Source organism: Glycine soja, chromosome 6, assembly GCF_004193775.1.
Source record: "Glycine soja cultivar W05 chromosome 6, ASM419377v2, whole genome shotgun sequence".
Lineage (NCBI taxonomy): Eukaryota > Viridiplantae > Streptophyta > Magnoliopsida > Fabales > Fabaceae > Glycine > Glycine soja.
Window position 1 is genome coordinate 8,205,205 of NC_041007.1, and position 24,103 is coordinate 8,229,307.

The following is a 24,103-nucleotide window of genomic DNA, read 5'->3' on the forward strand; positions in this document are numbered from 1 at the left end:
ATTTACATATAATATGCATCCTTTTGATGGAAGTGATTGAAATATGTTTGAGATGTGAACTTGATTTTGACTTTGATTTGACCTTTTTTTACTGTGATTTGACTTTAATTGTGAGTATGTGAGAAATGTTTCAATTTCTAATGTGTCTTGATTTATTTTACTTGTCAACTTTTAATTCACTGTTCGATAATTATATGTTTGGTTTATTAAATGAGTTTTACCCTTGTGTTTTTGTGTGACTGATGATCATGTGGTATGATATGGAAGTAGATGATGGAGGTGCTTTCAAGTAGGGGGTTCATTAGTTCGGACCAACCCGACGAATCTGATGATTCAAACTAAATCAATTAAAATTGACAACAATTGATTTGAGTATCGGATTGAGAATTTTCAAATCCAAACCAAATAGAATATATATTATTTTTTAAATGAAGTTACTTATATTTTTATGTCGTTTTGTGTATCTCTTTTGCGTTTTGTGTTCACCACACACACTTACAAAAACTCACTTTGACACTTTTGTTTTTCTTTCTCATATAACCTTAAAAGGGTGTTACACATGCACATTCATAAAGCCTCCTCCACTTGTCATTTTGCCTCCCCATAATGGTCATTGATGTCGTCGAACCTCCTTTAAACCTCCACTCAGTCGGTGTCAATAGTACATTTTTTACTTTCAAACCTCCTCATGATAGATTTGACTAATTCGGTCTATGTCACATAATTATTTGCTAATTTTGGGATAAAACTGTTATTTTATATTTTTTTCAAAACTATTTTTTTTATTGTTTTTATTATCGGATATCCGATGATCTGAATCAAACCAATCTGTTCAATATCGATTTGATTTGGTTCAGGTTAGACAAAAAAATCTAAAATTCAATCGATTTGAATTTTATTTTTCCCAAGCCCAAACCAATCCAACCCGTGAATACCGATACTTTCGTGGAGCATGCTACTTAGGGATGATGAAAGCCTTACTCAATGTGGTTGTGACCCACTGGTGAGGTCTTTATCAGACTTGTGGCTATCTTAAAGAGTTCATGATTTACGCTTTTGAACCTTGATGTTTTTATTCCATGCATGATACGCTTGGATTTATTGAACTTGATGTTGAAATTTGGAGTTGTAGTTCCATAAGACACACTACTTATTTATTCCTCTTATGCATGTTGATATAGTTATGTTTGTTGTGATGGTGTTGAGTAGATAAAAAGTGAAAACTTAGCTTTAAAAGAAACTAATTAAAATACTTTGTAACTATTGAAAATAGATTACATACTTTAACCTTTCTCTCCTCATTTAACTAGTCAATGTGGGACAATGAAACAAAAGTTTTAGAAGTCCTATTAGAGCAGAAAATGATAAAACAACTAGACACTCTCAATATTTAGGACAAAACATCAATGGCATATGAATTTGTTAACAAAAACTCATTAAATCTAAACTGCAAGCGATCTTAGTCAGTTGCTTAAAATAATAATGACATCGTAAGCTTCAAAATAATTTATGAGATAATTTCCCTATATAATTGCGTTTATCTTTCAATTGTGAACTATGATTGCAAATCCTGTTTTAGTAAGGTGGGCCTATGGGCGGTGGGGGTACGAGAGGCAGATTAGATTAGAACGGAATCCAGAAGGATAAGTCATAAAGCCGCGCCAATTTGCAAGGAGTGGCTTCAATGTAGGATGTCACAAAGAAATCATATTTTATTTTGGATATTGAAAATCGATTCCTTCTCATCCAATAGGCACGTCGATCTTGGGTTGTGGACGTCAAACTAAACACCCAATTAATAAAAAAATAAATTATTGACATAAATGATTGAACACTTAGATATCTTAATTAAAGTATGGGTTCAATTTTTAGCTTATGAAGTGACAACTAGATATTTCACTTTATTAAAAAAATGAGTTGATTTGATGAGAGGAAAATTACACCAAAAATACCAAATTAATCTTTAATTTCACATATAAAAATACATGATGTTATAATTTATTAATTAATTCAATTATCAACGTCTCTATACTAAATTTGGTCGATTTCAACTATTCAATTATTATAGCAAAATTTTTATATCTGTAATTTTGTAATTGAGAATTTGGAATTTCAACGAATCATATTATTATAATAGTTAATTTTCAGCTCCCAACACTTAATTTTTGCCTTAAAAAACACTTAATTTTTGTATTTGTCGGCCTATTACAATTTGAAATGATTTGTCTAGATTTAAATTTTAAATTAAAATTAATTAAATTTAAATAATAATAATAATATTCAGGAAATTAAAATATATTAAAATAAAAATTAAAACGAGATACGTCACGTAACTCAAAATAATAGTAATTCCTAAAAAATCCACTCAAGAATGACTACTGAAATTTATAATATAATGATAAATGATAGGAACTTTTTAATGCTGTTTACTTATATTTCTCATTTATGTTAATTAATTAGTTTTTTTCCTTAAATTAAAAAAAAATATTTTCTAAATGCAAATTGAAGTACTATCAACAACTTTATCAGCAATGTAGACATCGGACAAACTATTTTGAGTAGATGCCTCACATTTGGTTACCTATCCCATCCCATTGGGTAATACGTACAAGTAGGGCATGCATGTGCATGTGCATGTGCATGAGAGCTTGAAAGCTTTCTAAGTTCTAATGGACTAGCTAGCCGCTTAGGTTGTAGGAGTACTTCTTTTCGTTGTCGTTGCTGTTGCTGACGTGTGACACACAGCCAAGTACGGATTGTCGGATGTTGGTGTCGTCAACTTTAATTTCTTCTTTCTCTTCTACTACTCCTCCACTACCGATTTAGTACTAATTTTCTATACATCCCTTTTTCAGTGCTACCAATTGCAACTTGTCTTTCGTTTCCTTTGCCCCCTAGCTAGCTTCTTCTGCAACTGCAATGGCAAATTCCTTGCTTTCCGGTTCCGGTAATCCACCAATTAAAAAATGCTAAATGGTATATATTATATAGATATAGCAAATAGGATCAAATCGAAGATAGATTAAGAATAGCTGCAGTTAGATTTCCTGTACAGAATGCATATGCAGTGCTAATTACCTATTGGTATTATTTATCTTAAAAGGCAGCATACTTAATCAGTCTAAAATATCTTTTAGTTTTATTATGTTTTCGCTTTTTTCGTATTGTTTTTTTTTTCATCATTTAAATTTTTCAAAGGAATCAATTTTACCATTTTATCACTTTAACACTGTTAACTTTTATATTTTAAAATAGTTAATTTCACACAGTGTTGGTTTTTAAACTTAAAGAAGATAATATGTAATGAATGACAAACTCTTACCTCATCCAATTCATATAACTTATTTTAACATGGTAAATTTTTATTTCATCAAGATTTTCCTTTGATCCCATAATATAATTATGAAGATTGAAGGGCAATCAATTATCAATATATCTAAAAATGAAATTGCACGAAACCAAGCTTTCACCCAAATTTTCTGTTTGCCGGCGAGAAATGATCAGACTAAACACAATTCATAATAAAAATAATAAGTGTTCTATTTCTTACGAAGAGAAATTGCAAAAAAAAAAAAAAAAAAAAAAAAAAAAACTCACACGAATACATGTGGACATGTTTTGTTGGTTATTTGACAACTAAAAAGAAAAGGATAGATTTGGGCGTTTGCCACAAATCATGGTGATGCATTCGTATTCAGTTTCGTCTAATATTTTTCGTACTAAACAGTATTTCCCAAATGATAATAATTGCCAGCTAGTTTAATTTCATCATATTGCAATTGCAAATATGTCAACCATGTGCAGTCAAAACATGTGATTAATTTAATGTTGTCTTGCTACTCTCTCTAACTGTTCATTTGTTTGGAGAGAAAGAAAACTAAAAAAGAGTAAAATAAACAGTAAAATAAAATGAAATTCATATTTTTATATTCTATTTTAATTCAAAATTTTCATCTCAATTCACTTTCATTCCACTCTACCAACCACGTTTAGTGTAAAGACTTTCTATTCCTAAAGAAAAAGCAAAGTGTAGACTTCTTAATTCTTAATCTTAATGTTTGGAAGGATCAAATCACACGGTGCGTATTCACTATTTAGAGGTTGGCAATGGGATTCACCGTTACAAACCAGGGTTTTCTAAAAGATCCATGATCTCTCCTGAGGAAAGGATTGAAACAGATTACTATAGATTTTGATATAAATTACTTCTATATTGACATGATCAGATTATCACCATCTTATTATTTTAGAACTTAGCAAATAACCACGCACCAATTACATCAACAATGCATCCAATCAGTTTTATGTGGGATTTACAATCATTTCATTCCCAACAAAAATAAATATATGAACTGATGATCAAAAGATTTGACCCTCAAGAAAACCTATATGTCACAAAATTGCAGATTTTAGCTCGAGTTTGCTACATTTAAACTATACACATTGAAGTCTTAATCTTCTAGAGCGCTGAATGAAGTATTTGTTGATCATATGGACATATAAGGGACGATTACATCACTCAGAAACATAATTGACCTCACTAAGCACGAGGCCAGAGGGGGTGAAGATGATCCTGAAACAAAAGTACATGGCATAACTTGCAGCCAAGCCTTTCATAGGGTATATTCGTATCTCCAATTTTAAGAAGGAAAATCCGCTCAGTACAGTCAACTCACTGATGCGTCCCACGGCTGCTGCTGCTTTCCTCTCCAATTGAAACGGTGGCAAGGGACTTGGAAGCCCATGCTCTAGCATTCATTGCTCCTTCCTGCAGATTACTTCTCTTGTATGGCTCTTTCAAACGGTTAAATGACTGTGTTAGCCGCTTCAAATAAATCAAAGGGTGTTCCAGCAAGCTCCCTAATCTAATATTTTGGATGACCCTTCTCCAAGCATATTGAATACATATAAGAAGATTAGGAAAAAACAAGTATAGTAATCTCAAAATCACAAATGTAGTGGCCAGAGCCAAATAAGTCTCCTGATATAGTAAATTTTCTGGAGATCTAGCCTGTGAAAATGGAGAACTTTCTGACTCACTGTTACCATGACTCTTATCAGCAGATGAACGGCCAATTTCCTCAAGTGATAGTTCATCAAGTGAATCAATCCTAATCCCTACAATGACAGCCAAATAATGAACCAAATACAAGAAAAAAAGGAAAACAAAATGTGATACTGCATGTCAAAGAAAATGAGGAAAACAATATGCGTTACTGCATAACAAGATTACAACATTTTCCGTTTGTTTGGCCAAACAATTTAAAAGAAATAATGTGTTTATTGAGACAACTAATTTCATTTATTATAAAATGCTTCACTTGGATATTAAACAAAAGAATTTTGAAAATGCTAGGAATTTTCATGGGGTAATTTTTAGCTAAAAACAGAAAATCCAAAGTTTCTCCACCTAAGAGCAAACTTCTAAAATTCACAACTTCTCACCCCTCTTAAGAGCTCAATGATAAGTTTCCAACTTCCAAATCAAAAAAATAATGCTCTTTCTTCTCAGTTCTCACTAAGACTCTCGCATTGTATATCAGCATATTTTCACTAAATACCAACTTCCTCACTAAATGCACACTTTACCCAACCTCCATGAATTCAGGGCTTCTATAGGTTGGTTCAGTTTCAGACTCACCAGGGTTGAGAGCACCATGTTTTGTTTCAGTGTTTGTTCTTTTTTTATCTTATTATTCTTTGAGCAAGAAAATCCAAGTTCTGTAGTGGGGAAATGAGTGGTGTAGGATGATGGTATCCCAGGCTATTTTTGTAATTTTTGTTGGTGCAATAACGAGGATTTTGCAGGGTTTCGCAATTTGGAAGATAAACCAACGATTATACTGTGGTCTGGGAACTTGACCACATAGGAGACAAAATTTGCTTGATGTAATCCTATCCCAATAGGAAAGTCATTAATTTGACCTCTTGAATTATCCCAATAGTCTTGATTGAGCATGCCCAAGACTAGATTATCTCTAACTGCATGCTTTTGCAGATGATATACTCTTGATTGAGGAATCAAGGGAAGCAATTATCAACAAGCTTGAACTCTGGAGGCAGACTTTGGAAACAAAGGATTTTTGCTTACATAGGAGCAAGTGCAAGACAGAGTATATATATTGCAATTTTAGCAAGAGAAGAAACAAGAGGATTTAGGGTCAGACGTAAAATTTGGAAAAGACATCCTACCACAGTCATACCACAGGTTGCTGAGTTTAAATATTTGGGATCAATCATATGAGATGATGGAGAAATTAATGAGGATGTCACACATAGAATACAAGTGAGATGGCTTAAATGGAGAAAGGCATCGAGGGTTATTTGTGATCACAAAGTACCTACTAAACTCAAAGGCAGGTTTTATCGTACACTTATACATCCAGCTATACTATATGGTAGTGAATGTTGAGCTTTAAAGGGACAACATGAAAGAAAAGTGGGAGTAGCATAAATGAGAATGCTAAGATGGATGTGTGGTCATACAAGAAATGATAGAATACATAATGAATATAAGAAAAGATTGGAGTAGCACCCATTGAAGAAAAGATGATGGAAAACCGGTTAAGGTAGTTTGGGCATATACAAAGAAAGGCCACAAGAGGTGCTAATTAGAAAAGTAGACTGCATGATTTTAGTCTAATGAAAAGGAGAAAAGAGACACCAAAATGGACATTGGAGGAAATCATTAAGGGAGATCTCATGCTAAATAATATTTCTGAAAATTTTTGTGTGATCCATGTAGCCGAATTCACCTAGTGGGATAAGACTTTGTTGTTGTTGTTTTTGGTTTACAAATGGATTGAGCACTATCATCAAATTTAAACTCCATGAGTTGAATGAATTACTTGTGAGAATCTCAATCAAAAGTTTCAATTACAGTTGACTTACATGAACAAAAAATCAAGATAACACACAAATACAAATGCAAGGATAAGGAGTGGAAAAAGAAAAGCACGCCTTACCAGTAACATCATTGTAGAAACCAATGAGCGAGCCAAGCGTCCGAGACCCATGATACCGAACCCGCATGGTAGAATTCAAGATGTACAGTGTAGGGAAACTATGGACACCATATTTGGACAGTGTGCTGCAAGAATAGGATCGGTGATCAATTGAAATAATCTATACACAAAAATTAAAAATAAAATGATTAAAATCTGAAAAAAACATCCCACAAACCTCGGCCAAACTGATGATTCTTCAATGGCAAGATGAAGAATGGAAGGGTACAGGGCAGAGAGGATGGAGAAAACCGGTCTAGACACCTGTGAGAAAGGACACCAGGACGCATAGAAGAGCACAGCCACGTGCTCATGATTGTTCTTGTGAACCATATTCAGAACCTTCTGCAAAGAAACCTCATCTCCCTGCACAACAAAAATGCACAGCTTCAATAAAAAAAAAAAAAAAAACTCATATTATAGTTATTACAATCTCACATCACAGGATCTAAATTTGGGACAAATAGTGCATCAGCTCCAAACAGAACTACAAAAAGTGGAGGCAAACATAGTCAACTCCGAATTCTTGAGGCTTCTAATACCAAAAAGAAAAAACATATTCCAGTTATAACAATCTCACATTACTCAATCTAAATTTGGCACAAACATCAGCTCCACAAGGAGATACAAAAAGCGGAGGCAAACAAACATAGTCAACTCCCAATTCTTGAGACTTATAATCCCAAGAGACACAATTTATAATTTTAATACGAAAATTAGAATAATATAACAAATAGAGAAAAAACATAAAGGATTACCTCGGTGACGGCAATGGATCCAAGAGAATTGGGAAGTTGGCATGTGAAATCTGAAAACCCTAACACGAAATCGAGGATGGAGCGAGCCGGGCAGGTGCTGGCAGTGATGTGATGAGCTTGAGCGGTGCATGAAAGGGTCCCACAGAGCAATATGGCGAACACGATCTCCGATCCCCAAATCCTCATCCCTTTCCCTTCCCCTTTTACGTCGCTCGGAGTCACGAAATTGGGCACCAGACTTACGAAATCCGAATGGAAACCCTAATTCCGAAGCATGGATTTGAGATGAGCGAGGGGAAGGGCGAGATGGGTGACGTGCCCCAACTTAGTGGACTTTTTTTTTATTTGTTTGTTTTTTTAGTGATAAATTAGGGAAGGAGGGAAAGGTGAAGAGGTTATGTATATCAGTTGGTGGGTAATCGGTGGCGGCAATGGAAATCACACGTACAACACAACACAGATGAAATGAATGATGATACAAGTTACAACCTTAACAATTGCTTTTGTTGCTTCATCGCCTTTGCGTCAAGCACTTTGGTTGAGTTTGGTGCTTTGACTGTTTTTTTTGTTCTCTCCAAATTATTTCATTAATTTTTTCTACTTCTTACTTTTAACTTTTTTCTCTCTTTTGTAATCTTTTAATGGTATAGTGATGGCTTATATGAATTGTTTTAGATGATAGTAAGTAGTATTTAATTTAATATTTATTTATAAAATAAATATTAAATATATATATATATATATATAGAGAGAGAGAGAGAGAGAGACTGATTTATATATTTTTAATAAATATAAAATAGACAGGATTTTATTAGAAGAATACTTACTTAAATGAGAATAATTAATGATCATCATCATTAGATTCAGACTAAAAATAATAGAATACTGAGAACACATACTTATTTAAGAACATGAGATATATGTTTGATTTTTCTTAAGGGCGGATCTAACAAAATAAGTTAGGGGATCAAATATAATCTAGTTGGTTTTGTAATAAAAGAATTACATTAACTGTTTATTTTATAAAAAAAATATAAAATCTATTAAAGTAAATTTTGAAAAATGTTTGGTACACATTAATACTTAGTTTGTTTTCCAAAGTTTAATGATATTTAGTTTCATAAATTTGAAACTAGACCCATGCAATCAAAAGCTTCTTTTTTTATGATTTAGGGCATCAAAAGCTAAAATTAAATTGGAGGTAACCATGACGACGAGAAGAACAAAAATAATATAAGAGAAACAAAAAAAAATATAAATAATAGTAATAAAAAAAGATAATAGTTTAATATGACTCTAATTAAAGTTATCAATTTCTTGTAAGTTTATATCATAGAAAAAAGATTAATTATAAATAAAATTTAATTCCTCAAATAAATATAAAAGAATCAAAAATAAAGTCATTTGATTACAAATATAAATATTTATAACCTTAAAAAAAATAATTATACAATATGAAATGAAAAGATATTGACAAAGGAAATAAATAACATTGAATATTTTGTTTTAGAAAAGAAAAAAATATAATTATTTCAATGATGAAGACTAAAAAAACAGTATTTATAAAAAAGAGAGTAGTATATTTGTTTAAAAAAGAGAAAAAAATATCACTATATTTGTAACAAATACTATAAATGGGAACAAGATATTTTCTAAAAAAATAATAAATAAATAAATACTTAAATACCAAAATTTTTACAATCAAAGTCTTTAAATAAAAAATAATTTAATATAAAAATATTGTATTATATATATATAAAGAAAAAATAGAATAAAAAAAGGACACCAAGGCCCCTCTCCAATATGAATAGCTCCATCCCTGATGTTACTTTCATTCTAGAAACATGTTTGTATTTTTGCAAGATTGTCAAAGTTGAAGAAAATCACTTATGGATATAAATTGAAGTAATTAGCATTGGACAAAGAGCACTTACAAATAACTAGAGATTCATATGTTTGGCTAATGTCACTTTTATAGTGTAGTTATCACATCAAGAATAAAGATTTTTTACCTAGGTATATGGGCACTTGTTATTTCACCTTTTAATTGGAAAAATGATCATCACTTTAGATGATGTGTCATCTTTATTATATTTATCAATCTCTTATAAGGTGTGTTCATAAATGTTCATATTTCAAGACATCACCTTACATAAATATTGAAATTGTTTGAAAGACCATCTTAAAAGTTCTCATGAAGACATTTGTGACTTAAAAAACATATGTATGTTTAAACCGACTGTGAGATGTGTATGAGATATACATTTGAGACCAACACTTCAAGTATACAAGAAGAGAATTTCTCCTACATTTGATGGATTGAATGGTTTTTACTAACAATAGTTCTACATGTATCAATGTTTGATTATAGATCTCTTTTGCGACCTTGAAACATGTGATAAGTATGAATGGGGTCAATTGCCTTAGCATACCTTTATAAGCACTTCCATGATGCTAGTATGCATCATATGCACTAGATGGAAGGGCATGTCTTTTCTAGGATTACCAAAGTTTGTATTTTGTTTTCTTCAACTTCATTGTTTACTCAATAACTCGATTAATCATATTAATTACGTGAGAGACATTTAAAATCTTGTAGGCTGACATTAAGGAGGGTTATACATATCGAAGGAAAAAGAACTTGTAACTATTTATGCGACATTTGTATTTTGTTTTAGTATTAACCAGTATTTGTTATCAATGTTTGATTTTGCTAAGACTTATTCAATAGATCACTTGATACTTTCAAACATTGACAGTTTTTTTTGTTGTAATAAACTGTTTTTCTTATTTAAGTGGCTTATGCCATCTTCATATTTATTCTTTAAACATTTCTACTCCATATTAAAGTTTTCAAGAATTCAAATAATTGCATCTCTCCAACTCCTTCTCAAACAAATCACTCATCATAGATATTAGATACAATGTTTTTTCTTTTAACTGTCTTAAACTACTTCCATATAAATTTAGTTTCCAATAAAATTATTTACTTTTATGACTTCTCAAATATAATGATATATTAATTCTTGAATACTCTTATCTTTATTCTTAATTCTCTAACATTTATTTCTGGGTATTTGCTTAATCATTTAATTCACTACAAAAAAAGCGCAACACAACGTCGATTATTTGGAGGTGGTCATACAAGACGGACGTTAAGTTAAAATGAAGTTTGAATTGAGTCAGCTTTTCCTGCCGATTTAAACCAAAGACAAGTGATGGCTTTTTTTTTTTTGCTCTCACGCCAACCAGAGATGCACCTTTTTCATTCCCGCGAGTCATCATCCCCTCAATACTCGTTCAAATCCTCACAAACGATAATAGTAGAAATATTCCTTTCAAAGCTTCTTCATTCTCTTTTCAATTCTTTCAAAATTTTCAGATTTGCGATTTCCGTTTAGATGCTTTTGCATTGCCAAATTCGATGGCGATTTGTGAACTGATTGAAGTAGGACCAGTGGCGATTAGAACCTCCGGTAAGTTGCATCTTTAACCGCCACTAAGTAACATTTTTTTTTTTTGTAGTGTAAGCTTGACTATGTGCAATTCTTCTTAGTATTTTTTTGGTTGTCACTTTATGTTTTTTTAAACAACGTTTTTCAATCCATTTATGGTTTGAGATAAAATTGATCAATAATGATTACTTAAATTCACATTTCTTGCCTCCTCTTATTAATACTATTAGATCCTTTAAGCATTTGATAAACATGATTATTTTTGTCCATATATTTAGAGAATGCAATTGATTGTTGATAGTCTAACTAAGAACAAATTGATCCTTAAATTAGGCTGCTAGGCTTAAAATTTTTATGATTTCTCTTCTGGATGAATTTCCTTACCTCACATGTAAAATCTTCTTAAAAAATAAAATACAATTGTGAAATCTTCAATATTTCTGATTTTATTATCAAATGTCTTTATTTACCCTAAGTTAAGTGTGTTTGTACAATGAATTTATCTTTTCTATTTGACCTAACATTTCAATAAGATCATTTTTTATTTGAATCTAAACACAATTCATTTGAGCTTTAACGACATGCAGGACAAAACTAGGTTTACCTATTTTATTGACATAATATATTAATCTTAACATCATATATAATTAAGTTATTAAATTAAAGAAATATATAACTTAAATTAAGAATATTTCAAAATAAATAATACCAATATAATATAATATTTTAGTATAGACCACAAATAATCAATACAATATAATATTGTGTTGTATAAGATATTATCTATTAAATCAATATCTATTATCATTTGATATATAACCCGTAAAAAATTAGATTGGAATTGAAGTCATATTTAAAATTTAAAACAAATTAAATTCAAATCTATTAAAATTAACCCTCAAGATTTCGTTGTGGACCTTTATTGCTCCGAGCGATATTGGGCCCTACGCTTTCAATTTCCCTTGTCTCGGACATTCAGTCGATAAGCTCTGTGAGGGGAATTCAGGGTTTTAATTATTCAAATCTCGAAGCGTTGTAATTATCCCGAAAAAATATACAATGAAACCCTTATAAAAAGAATAGTGAAAACGTACACAGACAGTTGAAAAATTGGAACTTGAAACAAACGAAAAGAGAGAGGCGTACAAGATTTACACCAAATTCAGATTCATTTGCAACCACGGTGGCCATCGCCAGCAACGCCCATGGCGACGCCGGAACCGGAACCCTCCTCCGACCACCGCATCGGCTCTCTTCCGCTCGTCGACCTCCGCCTCCTCTCTCAACCCGAACTCTACACCCTCTCCCTCTCCGGCGCCACTCACCGCCACCGCCGTAACAGCGACGATGACTCCGTGATTCCCAAAATCGACCGTTCCAATTTCAACGAATCCGCCGGCAGCCGCAAACAGACCTACTCCAAACTCCGCCTCAACAAGCGCAAACAAAATCCCGCGGTTCCCGCCTCCTCCTCCTTCCACATTCCCCTCCACATTTCGGAGCCTGAGGAGGAAGAAAACTCCCGAATTATCGCTCTGCTGCACCAACTCTTCGGCGTCGAGCCTCTCCGCAACAACGCGCCGCGCAACAACGATGCGCCTGAACGCCGCCTCGTTCCCGTCCATGTCGAGTTCAAACAGCCGCCTCCGACATCCGTGGCGTTGTTCCAGAACGTTCCGATTGACGTTGTCCCGGACGGCAGTCAGAGGAAGCGGAAGCGCGGGCGGCCGCGGAAGGACGAGAATTCGGTGACGGTTTTTGTTGAGGAACCGACGAAGGTTACCAAGGAGGAGAATTCTCTGACGGTTTTCGTTGAGGAACCGAAGAAGGTTACCAATGAGGAGAAATCTGTGAAGGTTAACGGTAACGGCGAGGGGAACGCGGCGGTGGCGACGGCGACTGTTAACGAGAGTGTTGGTTTGGATGAGGATCTGTTTGAGGTGGAGTTAAAGAGGAGGGCGCAAGGGTTGGAGACGGAGTCGCAAGTGATGGAATTTTTGGAGACTTTGAATGGAGAATGGGCGAGTCAGAGAAAGAAGAGGAGGATTGTGCCGGCCACTGAACTTGGTGACATGTTGCCTGCGGGATGGAAGATCGTGATTATTGTTATGAGGAGGGCAGGGCGTGCTTCCGCTGTTTGTCGCCGTTACGTAAGGTTCTTTCTGTTCCTTTTTTCCTTTTTCATACAGTCTCTAATTGCATGCAATAGGGCTTTGATTGGTGCTTCAATTTCAATGACTCTATACTTCAAAGTTTGATTGTGTATGTTTGAAAACTGGTGAGAATTGTGTAAGTGCTTCTATGCAAGGTTTTTAAATTGTGATTGCTCTGGCGGGTTCGTAGTGTTATTTGATATCTTGGTAAATTGTGGACAAATGTAGCTGATGCGTCCAAAATGGCGACCATGGAAGGCTGAAAACCTTGACTTTGCAATCAAAATCACGGTTGTGGACTGTTTTTTTAAATGTGTTTTAAGGATGGGGATGAAGGAACAAGTTTCTGTATTTCATCTGTAACTTTATGATAAAATGTGACGATTGGTGCCTGTGTCTGAGTTCAGGTGTTCCTACTGCCAGAATTTTTTGCAGTTTCCCTCTCAAATTCAGATAGTACCTTTAAAATTTGGTTAGGTTTGCGTTTGAAAGGGCGTGCAAATATCATTTCTAGGTCATGGTTGTCAAATTGGGATTTGAAACTTGAATTTGAAGGCCTATTTCCTAAACCGTTGCCTTATCGCGAATAGTAAAAATTTATGATCAATCATTAGAATACCATAAAAAGGTATTGTAACGTAAAAAATCATTAAAATACACATTGGCATTTGAAGTCAAATTTCCTCGTGTCAATTCAGTTGGTTAAGCTACAAACATGAATTGTAAATGCATGACGGGTTTGATTCCTCGCAATGTGTTCCGCCCCTTTCTGTTACTTTATCCTTTCTCTTACCTTCCACCTTTTGAGCCTCCCCTTGGACCAAAAACCAAAGTCATATAGCATTATAGCTAATAGAGTGAAATATAAACTTTAATATAGACCAAAATTCAAGTCATAACAGCAGTGGCAAAAATAAAAGAGGGAATGCATAAGTTATTTGTATAGTCCCTTAAAAAATGCAAGTCACTAGATGATCAATATGGATGGTTCAAGGTGCAATTTTGTGATTCAAACGATTCAAGGTGTGTATCAGCACAAAAAACTATTCTGGATGCATAGCAGTCAATAGTTCCGGTGCGGAGTGGAGCAGGCACCCACTGCTCCTGGATGTTGTGGCGCGGTGGTCACATTTCCAGTCACTCCAAAAATCGTGAATGTTTCGTGAGTGATAGTCACGATTTGCAGTCGTGATTTGCATTGTAGGGTTGGGGGAAGAGACAACCCTAAAGTCGTTGTTTTTGGCCTTTTCGAGGTTTTTTAATGAAGGATAAAACTGTAAAAACATGTCTTACCATTTGACCCACATTTTCACTCCTTTCCCTCATTCGTTTCGATCCCATGCGAGCCCTACCCAAAACCCATTCGCACTTGCACGAACGCCAATCTCGTGAACCCTAACCCTGCACCTGATCCTTGGCACTTCTAGTGGTGCTTCTGGCGACGCCTGCACCCGTGTTTTTTCCCTGTTCAGCTTTTGTTTTATTTTCCTGATTATTGTTTGTTGTTTTCGGCATAGTGCTTACCTGTTATTTTGCTGTTTTGGACATAGAGATTTGATGTTACTTGCTGTTTTGGATTGGACCTATGTTGGTTATGAAAGTTAATCTGAATACATTTTTAAATTTAGGTGTTTTTAATTTTTCAGCACACATGAACACACACACACACACATCATGTAATATAAATTTACTTAAGGATCAAAATAGCCGTCATCCCACTATTGCTTTGCTGCTATAGCATTTTTGGAGGGCAGCCACTCCGTGGCGCTATCCGTTATTGACTCTTACGTGTGGATGTGATATGTTGAATTACTGTATCTTAGAATTGAATTGCATGAATCTTATCACCATTCATACTGATGGCAATATATATGAACTTTTATGTAAAGCACATTTCTTTGCACATATGCCATGAAAGAAGGAAAAAAATGGCAACAGGATAAAAATTCTTCCTGTTTCCTTTTTCTAGGTTACAAATAGATGCATGAACACGAGTCTAATTGATAAGAGGAATAGGTGGTTTCCAAAAGGATAGATTAATTTAAATCCCATTGCCCTATCTCTTTGGACATTGTTTGAGTTTATGAATTATGAACGAATGCAAACTACTCATCTCCTTGCCACTAGTCCACTCTACTAATAGAAAGAGTTTCAAGATGTTAAATTAAATTCTAACAAAAAAGTGAAAAAAATCGAATATTGGATTTTAGGGCCCTTTTTCAAATCAATTGAAATTTGAAAAAGAAATCCACTGTGTTTGTTAAGTTCTTAAGTGGATTAGTACATTTGGACTCGTCATCAGCTTGGGCTGGGGCATTGGATTGGATCATTGGTTCAACTAGTAAGCCACTTGCCAAACTGCATAAAATAGAATGAATATATAAATATTTAATTTAAATAAAGAATGCATAACAGAAGACATTTCACTATAGTAAGTTCAAAATATAAGTTTGCAAATTCAAAATATAACTAAAGACATTGATTTTATAAAGCCACTTGCAGCATTTTTTGTTGTTGTTGTTGTTGTTAAAAAGTTATAATGAAATGGATGGAGAAATGAAAAGTGAAAAATATTGGGGATTTGAAGTTTGACATTAAATTGATAAAATTAGTCATTAAGAAATGAAATTGTTTTAATTATTTACTCTTTTACGAATTACTTGTGAAGGATGAGGATATTTACTTTGTTGCAGCTGTAACCTAAATTCTATTGGTTCTAATTGTAATACATCATATATTGACTATTGCTTTCTTGTGGTTATAACTGTTATTTACATTGGATTCTTATGCAATTTCTCTAATTTTGATTCCATCCAGTCCTGATGGACACCAGTTTGAATCGTGCAAAGAAGCTTCTGCATACTTGCTTTCTGTTTCTGGTGTTCAGGATAGAAGCCATTTAAAATCTAGTTATACTGATGGTGCTCAGCAATTGTCCAGTAGTATGAACAGGGCATCTGAAAGTGTAAGCTAATATTTGCAATGTTTTATTTCTTTTTTTCTATTCCAATAACAAAATGAACATGCTTAATTTTTTAAATACATGTGCAGAGTGTTGGACATGTCCCCACTGGAGACATGAAGACTGTTGCCAATGCAAGTTATTTGTCTTCAGCTGGTGCACCTATAGACTCTAGTCATGAGAAGCAGCCCCTCGTATCATCATCAATTGGGAGTGAAAATTTCATTAGTGATCTGGCTTTGGGATGTAAATTAGGAGATGCTACTGGTGGAGCCTTTAGAGACTTTGACCATCAAACTGAAGATAAACAACTATCGAAGGCTGATAAGAATGATGAAAATTCAGTTCAGGAATGTTCTCTTGTGGAGGATAGAGCTTGTAATGAAAACAGTGAGAAGTTGGTTGGTGTTGTTGAGTCTAGTGATGCTGCATGTAATCTTTATATTCCTTTGGTTTTCTCAACTCCTTTCTCCAATAATAATAGTGACAATGGTCAACTTTCAGATGAAATAAATGCTTCCACATGCATGAAAGGTGGCGTTAGCAATTTTGCTAGTCACGATAGAAATACTGGATGCCATGAAACTGTTTCTTGTGGAAATGTGCGAGCACATGTTGGCAACAATGGACTTGGGCTTTCTGTGAAATTAGTGGAAGAGAACATTCAGAAACCAAGTTTTGAAAGCAGCATGCTGGCTCCAAATTCCGAGGGGAAAATACTTGCTGGTAAAAATTTAGAGGATACAAATCATATCAGTTCACTGGAGGATACGGAGATTAGAGATGGAAAGGCCGTTAAGGATGACAAACAACAAATTATTTGTAGCAGAGACCAGACTGAAATTAAAGATGTTTCTACTGATGTTAAACTGCAGCGTAGTTCTGAGGGTTGTTCACTTGTCTCATCTCATAATGAACTTAATACATCTAAAAATAATATGGACAAGACACAGACTTCCGAGCTGAAGGACTCTGCTGAGGAAAATATTTTTGATAGTGATTTATTTAGCTCATCTATTGATGAAAGAACACATGTTCACAGTGGCTACATTAGTAATGTTTCTTTTAGCTCTTGCACACATGCATCCGAGTATGGTGGATTTGATTTTGCTTCTGATCTTAAACTAGCTAAGGATGTTAGTGATAATCATATTCTTTCAAACGAGGAAGCTGTGACAAGGTGTTTACAGGAAAGGAGTTCCTTGAATGACCAAAATAGCATGATGGACAATATGTTGCACAGAAGTTCTGAAAGTAACTTATTTGCTCTAACTGGTAATCAGCACTCTTGTACTTTTCATGATAATGTAAATATCTCTGATGGAACCTTTGATGCACTCAAAGCTGTTGATGCTGGTTGCATGGAGCCTCAGTTGGGCATTGTTTCTTGCAGCAATATTGCTGTAGATGCATATACTACTGCAAGCATTATGCAGGGAAAACCACAAGGATGTGTATCTGTTCCTCTTGGTGGAAATATATTAAACTTTGAGAAGCCAAGTGATGATGGTGTTAATAAAGCAAATAAATCCTGCTTACCAGAGACAGCTCAGAATGAAGTTGAAATATTCCAAACTGAATCTATGGGTCTGCCCAAATTTCGGTAGCAGTTAGATTCAGATGCAGATGTGGTGACATGCAGTGCAGGAAGCAATTTCTTAATAAAACTTGTATTATAGATCTGCAGAGTGTGCTGGTAACCACAAGGCTCTGCTTGTATATTCTCAATTTCCTATTGAAGATGATATGCTAGAAAAGGTAATGATTATATTTACAATATAATAAATTTTTTTCTGCTGAAGAACTGATTTGTTTCTCAGGATCCATTTATTCCTCTCTTTTCAAAGTGATTTTGAAATTCATGATGAAATTAAACTATGAAAATTATTTTCTTTTAATGTAAATACTTGGAAAATTAATCTAAAAGTAGCTAAAGCCAACACACAACATATTGTTGGCATTTCCATGAACTCTTTAAAATGTTCCCATAAAATAGTAGGAATAAATATTTTAGACATGGATGGATTTTGTATATTTAAAAAGAAAAGATTGATTAAATTTGTTTCTTGAGTTAATACCCTTGTGCAGTTGTGCTTATGAGTTATGGCTTAAAAATCTTTTGCCTTTTTGATCTTGTTAATAGTTTTGGCTCATACTTTCTGGATTGCAATAGAATTCATGTCATCAATGATATCATTGATAAAACAGACATTGAAACTTGTCTAAGGATTCCTCCTGTAGCAATCAGTGGGTAGACAAATAATCAAGAATTTGTCTTAATACAAAATAGCCGAGGTTTGAGTAAATGGTGGTCATATACAGTTCTATTTTAAAAAAAAATTTAAAAAAATTCTAGTTATGCCTAACAAGTAACAAGAACTTCTTTTTGGTGGCTGTAAGGTGTGTAATGTGTTAGAAATTTGGAATGACATTTCTGTCTAGAAATACTTGTAGAATTTAACACTAAATTAACAGCTATTCAATGACTGAGGTTTGGGGACCTCTGCATTGAGAACATGGAAATGCCATGCTCTAGCAAATTGCAAGAATGAATATCAATCATAAATAATTATAATTACACTTGTAATATGGCACCTTTTGTTGCTTTTAGGCTTAGGTGTAATTGTGTAACTTTGATCAGTTTCTTGCCTCTTTTATCATGAGAATAGTGAAAACAGTTAAGCCAAAGATTGGATTTTACTATCGTCTAGTTTCAATGTGAATGGATGTAACATGTTAAAAGATCTTGTGTTGAAAATGGCTGTGTGCAAAAGTCATAATTATTTTGTATAGAGAAGTGCTAGGAAAACACTCTCTAACACACTCCTTCAAAGTCATTCTCTATTTGGCTAAAATTTATTGAAAACTATAAAATCAAGAGAGAGAATAATTAAATATGATGTGGAATCTCCAAAATTTTATCATTTTCGATAAATTTCAATCAATAAGAGTCTAAAAAAAGTGTGAATAGAGGGTGTTGTTTCTAGCATTTCTCTTTTGTATATATAGTAGCTCAATTTGAAGAGATTTGCTTATGAAACTTAAATTGAATTGTGTTTTGTCTTCTGCTAAATACCGCACAATGAACTATACTGTAGATATTTTCTTGTTCTCTGGTTACATGCTTTACGTCTGCAGCTGATGACTTTCTAGGGTTTCTAATTTTCTTTTATTTTGGGACAAAACAGATAATTGCGATGGCAGCATTTTTTGTTGTTGATAGATTCAGCTGGTGGTGCTGGTGGCTTCTCCGTTCCAGAGGTTATTTAGGGGTTCGGGTGTGATGCTTTTGCTTGCTTCTTGCCAAAGCTCGGATACCATTTTTATTTTGCAAGGAACAAATTTTCCTTAGGTCCATTTTAGCTCAAAAACATATTTTTTTTAACAACTGGTAGACTGGTATACTGAAATCGAATTTTAGGTAGGCCATCCTTCAAATGAAGGAACTAGTTTTTCCCCTATTTTTTGAAAGAGAAATACCAAAATTATCTGGTGATTTTCGTCTTTCACATGTGGATCGCTCTTTGCATAACCATTATTATTGATACTGTTATGGGCTTCCTATCCAATGGATACTGCCTTCTTTATTTTTCATTTTTATCCCGTCTCGTGTGTTTTCTAGAATTTCCGCGCAATTACACCCTGCTCAAAATACAACCTTGCACTTAGCAGGAGGATATTCTTTTAGATTCTTGTGTTTGAGCTTCATTTATAAAAGTGAGGCTTGCTAAACTATTTTATAGAAGCAATAGCGTGGTCCATGACGGACAGGTGAGTTTATATCCGTTAGATATATATTAGAAAATGGATGGGGGCTGAATGCCGTTCTAACTGAATAAAAATGAAAAAGTCAGAATTTGGATGAGTTTGCTGGCATAATTGGGATTCATAGACTCAAAATCAGAGAAATCCTAACGCTGCTTACCACAGTTTTTTGGTACAATCCTCATCAATGACAAAGTCGCTGTCCTTGACTGTTTAAAGGCTCTATGACTTCATTATCTTTCATTGTGGACTTCACGCTTAAGGACCTTTGCTAGCGCATGATGGATGTGTTGCCCAACTTGTAGTGGTTAAGATCGAGTCTTCCTTCAACATCGTAGACATTGCCCAGCACAAAATAAACCTCGCGAATGTGCCTCTTGCGAATAAGTTATTGACAGGCTTCTCACTCAAAGGAGAAGTCAAGGTGTGGCCAATAGGCTTTGATAAGCAGGAAGTCCAAGTAGTTCAATGGAGGCACGCTTCATGTACAAGAGCGTAGAGAGAGACGGTTGAATTAATTGCAGATGGGAAGAGGGGTTGTTCGACTGATTTCATGTTCGTGTAAGCATTAGCAGTGCCTTATCTTATAGCAATGGAGGCATTCCTTGAATTGCAACCTGTCAATGGAGGTATATTCAGGCATAATGCTATATGTCAGCGCACATGTTGCTGGACCGAAGGCTCATCGGTTCACTAAATCTATTAAGTTGGATGATTGCTTTATTTATGAAGCCAACGGTCAAAGTGACATCACGTGCATGTTTGGTTATTTGTTGCAAAATTAAGTTTGAGATAAAAATTATTTTGCTAACGGATTATGATCCTTGTTTTTGTATTTATTTTATTTTTGTATGTTGGATTTGTATTGTAATACCTGTCACAACAATTTCAATCACAAACCAAACATTTACAACTTCATTTGGAAAGTTGGTTTGCTAAAAGAATAGAAGCATTTAGGTTCTGGTTTGGAAAATGATAAGTAGACACTCAAATGTTATTTTACACCTAAGGTAAAAAGATAGAAGAAAAAAAAATATAAATATAATACGTGATAGTGATATGATAAGGAGAAATAAAAAAATACATGTTAAATGTGTCAATTATAGCAAAAGAAGTATTTAAATATCAATACTCTTTCAGTTTATTGGCACAATATAGTGTCTCCTTATAATAATCTATATTAATTCTAGAGGGTAATTACACGAACATCTTTGCCTAAAGCTTAGACATTCACAACAGCGTGATGGGACTTAAACATGGAATGGAAAAAACTTTTTCCTAGAGTTACGGTGAACTCCCCTCTCCCCCTTTTCAAATCACAACATTGTTGCTTACTTATATCTTGGAACTATTCTTTTGAGTTCACCCATGAAACTTTCTCACATTTTCGCCTAATATCTTGGAACTACTCTCTTGAGTGGAATAATAACCACTAAATGCCCAGGAAAAACTAAAGATATAGAATAAAGAGGTTTTTAAAAATGTATTATAAAGAATAAATACTCATTTGTAGACTCAATAGGATATCTAAGAAACTTGCTAATGGTTCTAATAAATTTATTCAAGAATTTTACATTTCTTTGTGGGAAGAATGCGAGAAAATCTTCTAAAGAGAGGAATTATTGTAGTTCCAAAAGTCATGGTGCAAGTGACTTAAGCAAAGGGTCATAAATACAAAGTTTTTTCATGGAGTAACTATTGTTGAAAGGCTATGAAATACTTAATGATGCTTTCCAAAATGAAAATGGATAGTCGGTAAATTCTCCTCGAGACCTTGATATCAAGAGAAATACTGGATAATGAGTAGTAAGTGTTATTAGAGATATCACGCACAAGCTTACTGAATTGCTGAAAACTTATTGATCTTTATTTGCTCCCACACTCTAGCTCTAATGGTGTATAAACCTTGTGTTTTTTGAAAAATCTTTGGTATTTATAGGATGGATTCAAAAGTGTTCATTTGATTTATTCATTGAGAGAAAATGATAGTTGGAGACATTAAATGTAACATTAAATTTCTTTTACGGATTAGTCATTTTGACGTGATAAAGTTTTAATGGACTTTAGATTGATATTGTTAACTTGTTGTCAAGTACACCAAATTTGTCATAAATAATAAAGTATTCAAAAATCTGAGTATTTAATCCACATGAACTTTGTTCGTACTTAGATTGATTCAAATTCAATTTAAAAACAAGAGATAAAGAATTTAAGATAATAGATAAAGAAAAAGATAGGAGATACGATACAAAATTTTAAGATAAAAATAGAAAAGATAAAAGATGATAAAGATAAAGATAAAAATAGAAGACAAAAGGAGATTAAGATGAAGATAAAGAAAGATAAATTTAGAATGTGACAATGTTGAGACTTAACCTGACTTATTTGTCTAAGATGTATTATTTTAAATTTTTCTCTATCAATTTGCTAAATTTCTCAGAGGATGACAAGCCTATTGTACTTATCTATCTCCCAAATGTTATTGTAAAGACTCAATAGATAAAATGCATGAAAGTTCTAATTATAGATGTTTACTTTAACGTATGAACATAATGCAATACTATATGTCTAACAATGATTTTATTAAGATATTTCTTTCTTTTAGTTCTATTGCCCCCTGTCGACTAATCCCTAAAACTGATGCATGTACCCTTGTATTTCTATTAAGGATTACCCTATGTCAAGCACATAACCCCTAAAGATGATGATGTAAGGATGAATGATACATGAAATTAAAATAAGAAAGGATAATAGAAAAAAAAACTATTTGCATTGATTAAAGTGTATAATACATCTTTTGGAGTGGTTTAAAAACCAGACCCTAACTAAGGGTTTAACCTCTCATAGCCATAAGAGACCTTACACTTGAAAAGAGGTTTAGAAAGTGATGGAAGATAAGGGATAGAAGAAGAAAGATTTCTCCTAATAGAGATACGCAGGTGTTGGAGTGGACTTGAGCTAATACAAAAAATCTTCCTTGTTCATATCTTTGATATTTTTTAGATTTTTTTTTGTTTTTAATCTCTCATTTTCCTATCTACAAGTTATAAATAAAAAAATATCAATTCCTAACATTTAAGTAAAAAATAACTTCTAAATAAATATTTTTAAAGATATTTTTAATATATTTTTGTTATAAAAAATAATTCATATTTAATAGTTATCATATATGTTTGTCCAACTCATAAGGTGTTTCATAAAAAAAACTCTTCAATATGTGTGAGTAAATTCAATGTATAATTAAGTATTTTTATGAGTATCTTGTTTACATGAGATTTATTTTAGCAGCTCTTTCAAGTGGCTACATTAAATGATACATTCATAATGTTTATCCTTAAACCTGTTTGTTCCATAAAGGACTTTAAGTCAATAAGCTTGTGCAACGTATATTATAAGATGCTCTCATGGATTATAACAAGAAGATTAATGAGCATCAAGGATCCTAGTAAGAAGCTTGTGTAATTATAATCTTTAATTTTTCGGTGGAGTTTTGAAGTATTTCATAAACTTTAATTTCTTATGTTAACTATAAGATTAATTTTTTATTTAAAACTTAATCATATTTAATGACTTAAAGTTATTCTTTTAAAGTTGTGTTTTGTGAATATTGAACTCATTGTATTGTACTCATTAGCAATTGGTTCAAATAATACATATTTTTTTATTGAGCAAAAAGGAAAAAATATATATATATATATATATATATATATATATATATATATATATATATATGTATATATATTCTAAAAAGTGAACCCATCATAATGGTATTCTTATTCTTATCTTGAATGAAATTATGTCACGTGTAAGATGCCTTTTCATCTAAACTAAGAAGTACAAGAAAATTCTTGCATATTTTATGATATTCAATAAAAATATAAAATTTTAATAGTATTTATTTGAAGAAATATTAAATTTAAACACAACCACTATCGTGTAAAACAATTCATGTGTAAAAAGAAAAAAGTAAAACAACTTATATAAGCAATCAATATATCATTGAAAG

The 24,103-nt window shown here is 33.1% G+C and overlaps 2 protein-coding genes across 2 annotated transcripts; one reads left to right on the forward strand and one right to left on the reverse strand.

Moving 5' to 3' along the window:
- Window positions 1-4,213: 4,213 nt before the first annotated feature.
- Window positions 4,214-8,347, reverse strand: LOC114415318 (5'-adenylylsulfate reductase-like 4). Its single transcript, XM_028379943.1, has 4 exons — window positions 7,763-8,347; window positions 7,183-7,370; window positions 6,966-7,090; window positions 4,214-5,118 (listed from the first exon to the last, which is right to left on the reverse strand). The coding sequence occupies exons 1-4, from the start codon at window positions 7,946-7,948 to the stop codon at window positions 4,673-4,675; spliced, it is 945 nt and encodes a 314-aa protein (XP_028235744.1). The 5' UTR covers window positions 7,949-8,347; the 3' UTR covers window positions 4,214-4,672.
- Window positions 8,348-12,204: 3,857 nt separating this feature from the next.
- Window positions 12,205-19,926, forward strand: LOC114415312. Its single transcript, XM_028379936.1, has 4 exons — window positions 12,205-13,372; window positions 16,188-16,335; window positions 16,422-18,090; window positions 19,521-19,926. The coding sequence occupies exons 1-3, from the start codon at window positions 12,423-12,425 to the stop codon at window positions 17,937-17,939; spliced, it is 2,616 nt and encodes an 871-aa protein (XP_028235737.1). The 5' UTR covers window positions 12,205-12,422; the 3' UTR covers window positions 17,940-18,090; window positions 19,521-19,926.
- The last annotated feature ends 4,177 nt before the right edge of the window (window positions 19,927-24,103 follow it).

Bases quoted from the DNA above. Each gene is read 5' to 3' on its own strand.
- LOC114415318 (XM_028379943.1), bottom strand. From the start codon at position 7,948: ATGAGGATTTGGGGATCGGAGATCGTGTTCGCCATATTGCTCTGTGGG. The intron at 7,371-7,762 runs GTAATCCTTTAT...TTTGTTGTGCAG, and splicing joins GATCCATTGCCGTCACCGAG to GGAGATGAGGTTTCTTTGCA. The intron at 5,119-6,965 runs GTAAGGCGTGCT...CTGTCATTGTAG, and splicing joins TTTCTACAATGATGTTACTG to GGATTAGGATTGATTCACTT.
- LOC114415312 (XM_028379936.1), top strand. From the start codon at position 12,423: ATGGCGACGCCGGAACCGGAACCCTCCTCCGACCACCGCATCGGCTCT. The intron at 13,373-16,187 runs GTTCTTTCTGTT...GATTCCATCCAG, and splicing joins GTTTGTCGCCGTTACGTAAG to TCCTGATGGACACCAGTTTG. The intron at 16,336-16,421 runs GTAAGCTAATAT...ATACATGTGCAG, and splicing joins TGAACAGGGCATCTGAAAGT to AGTGTTGGACATGTCCCCAC.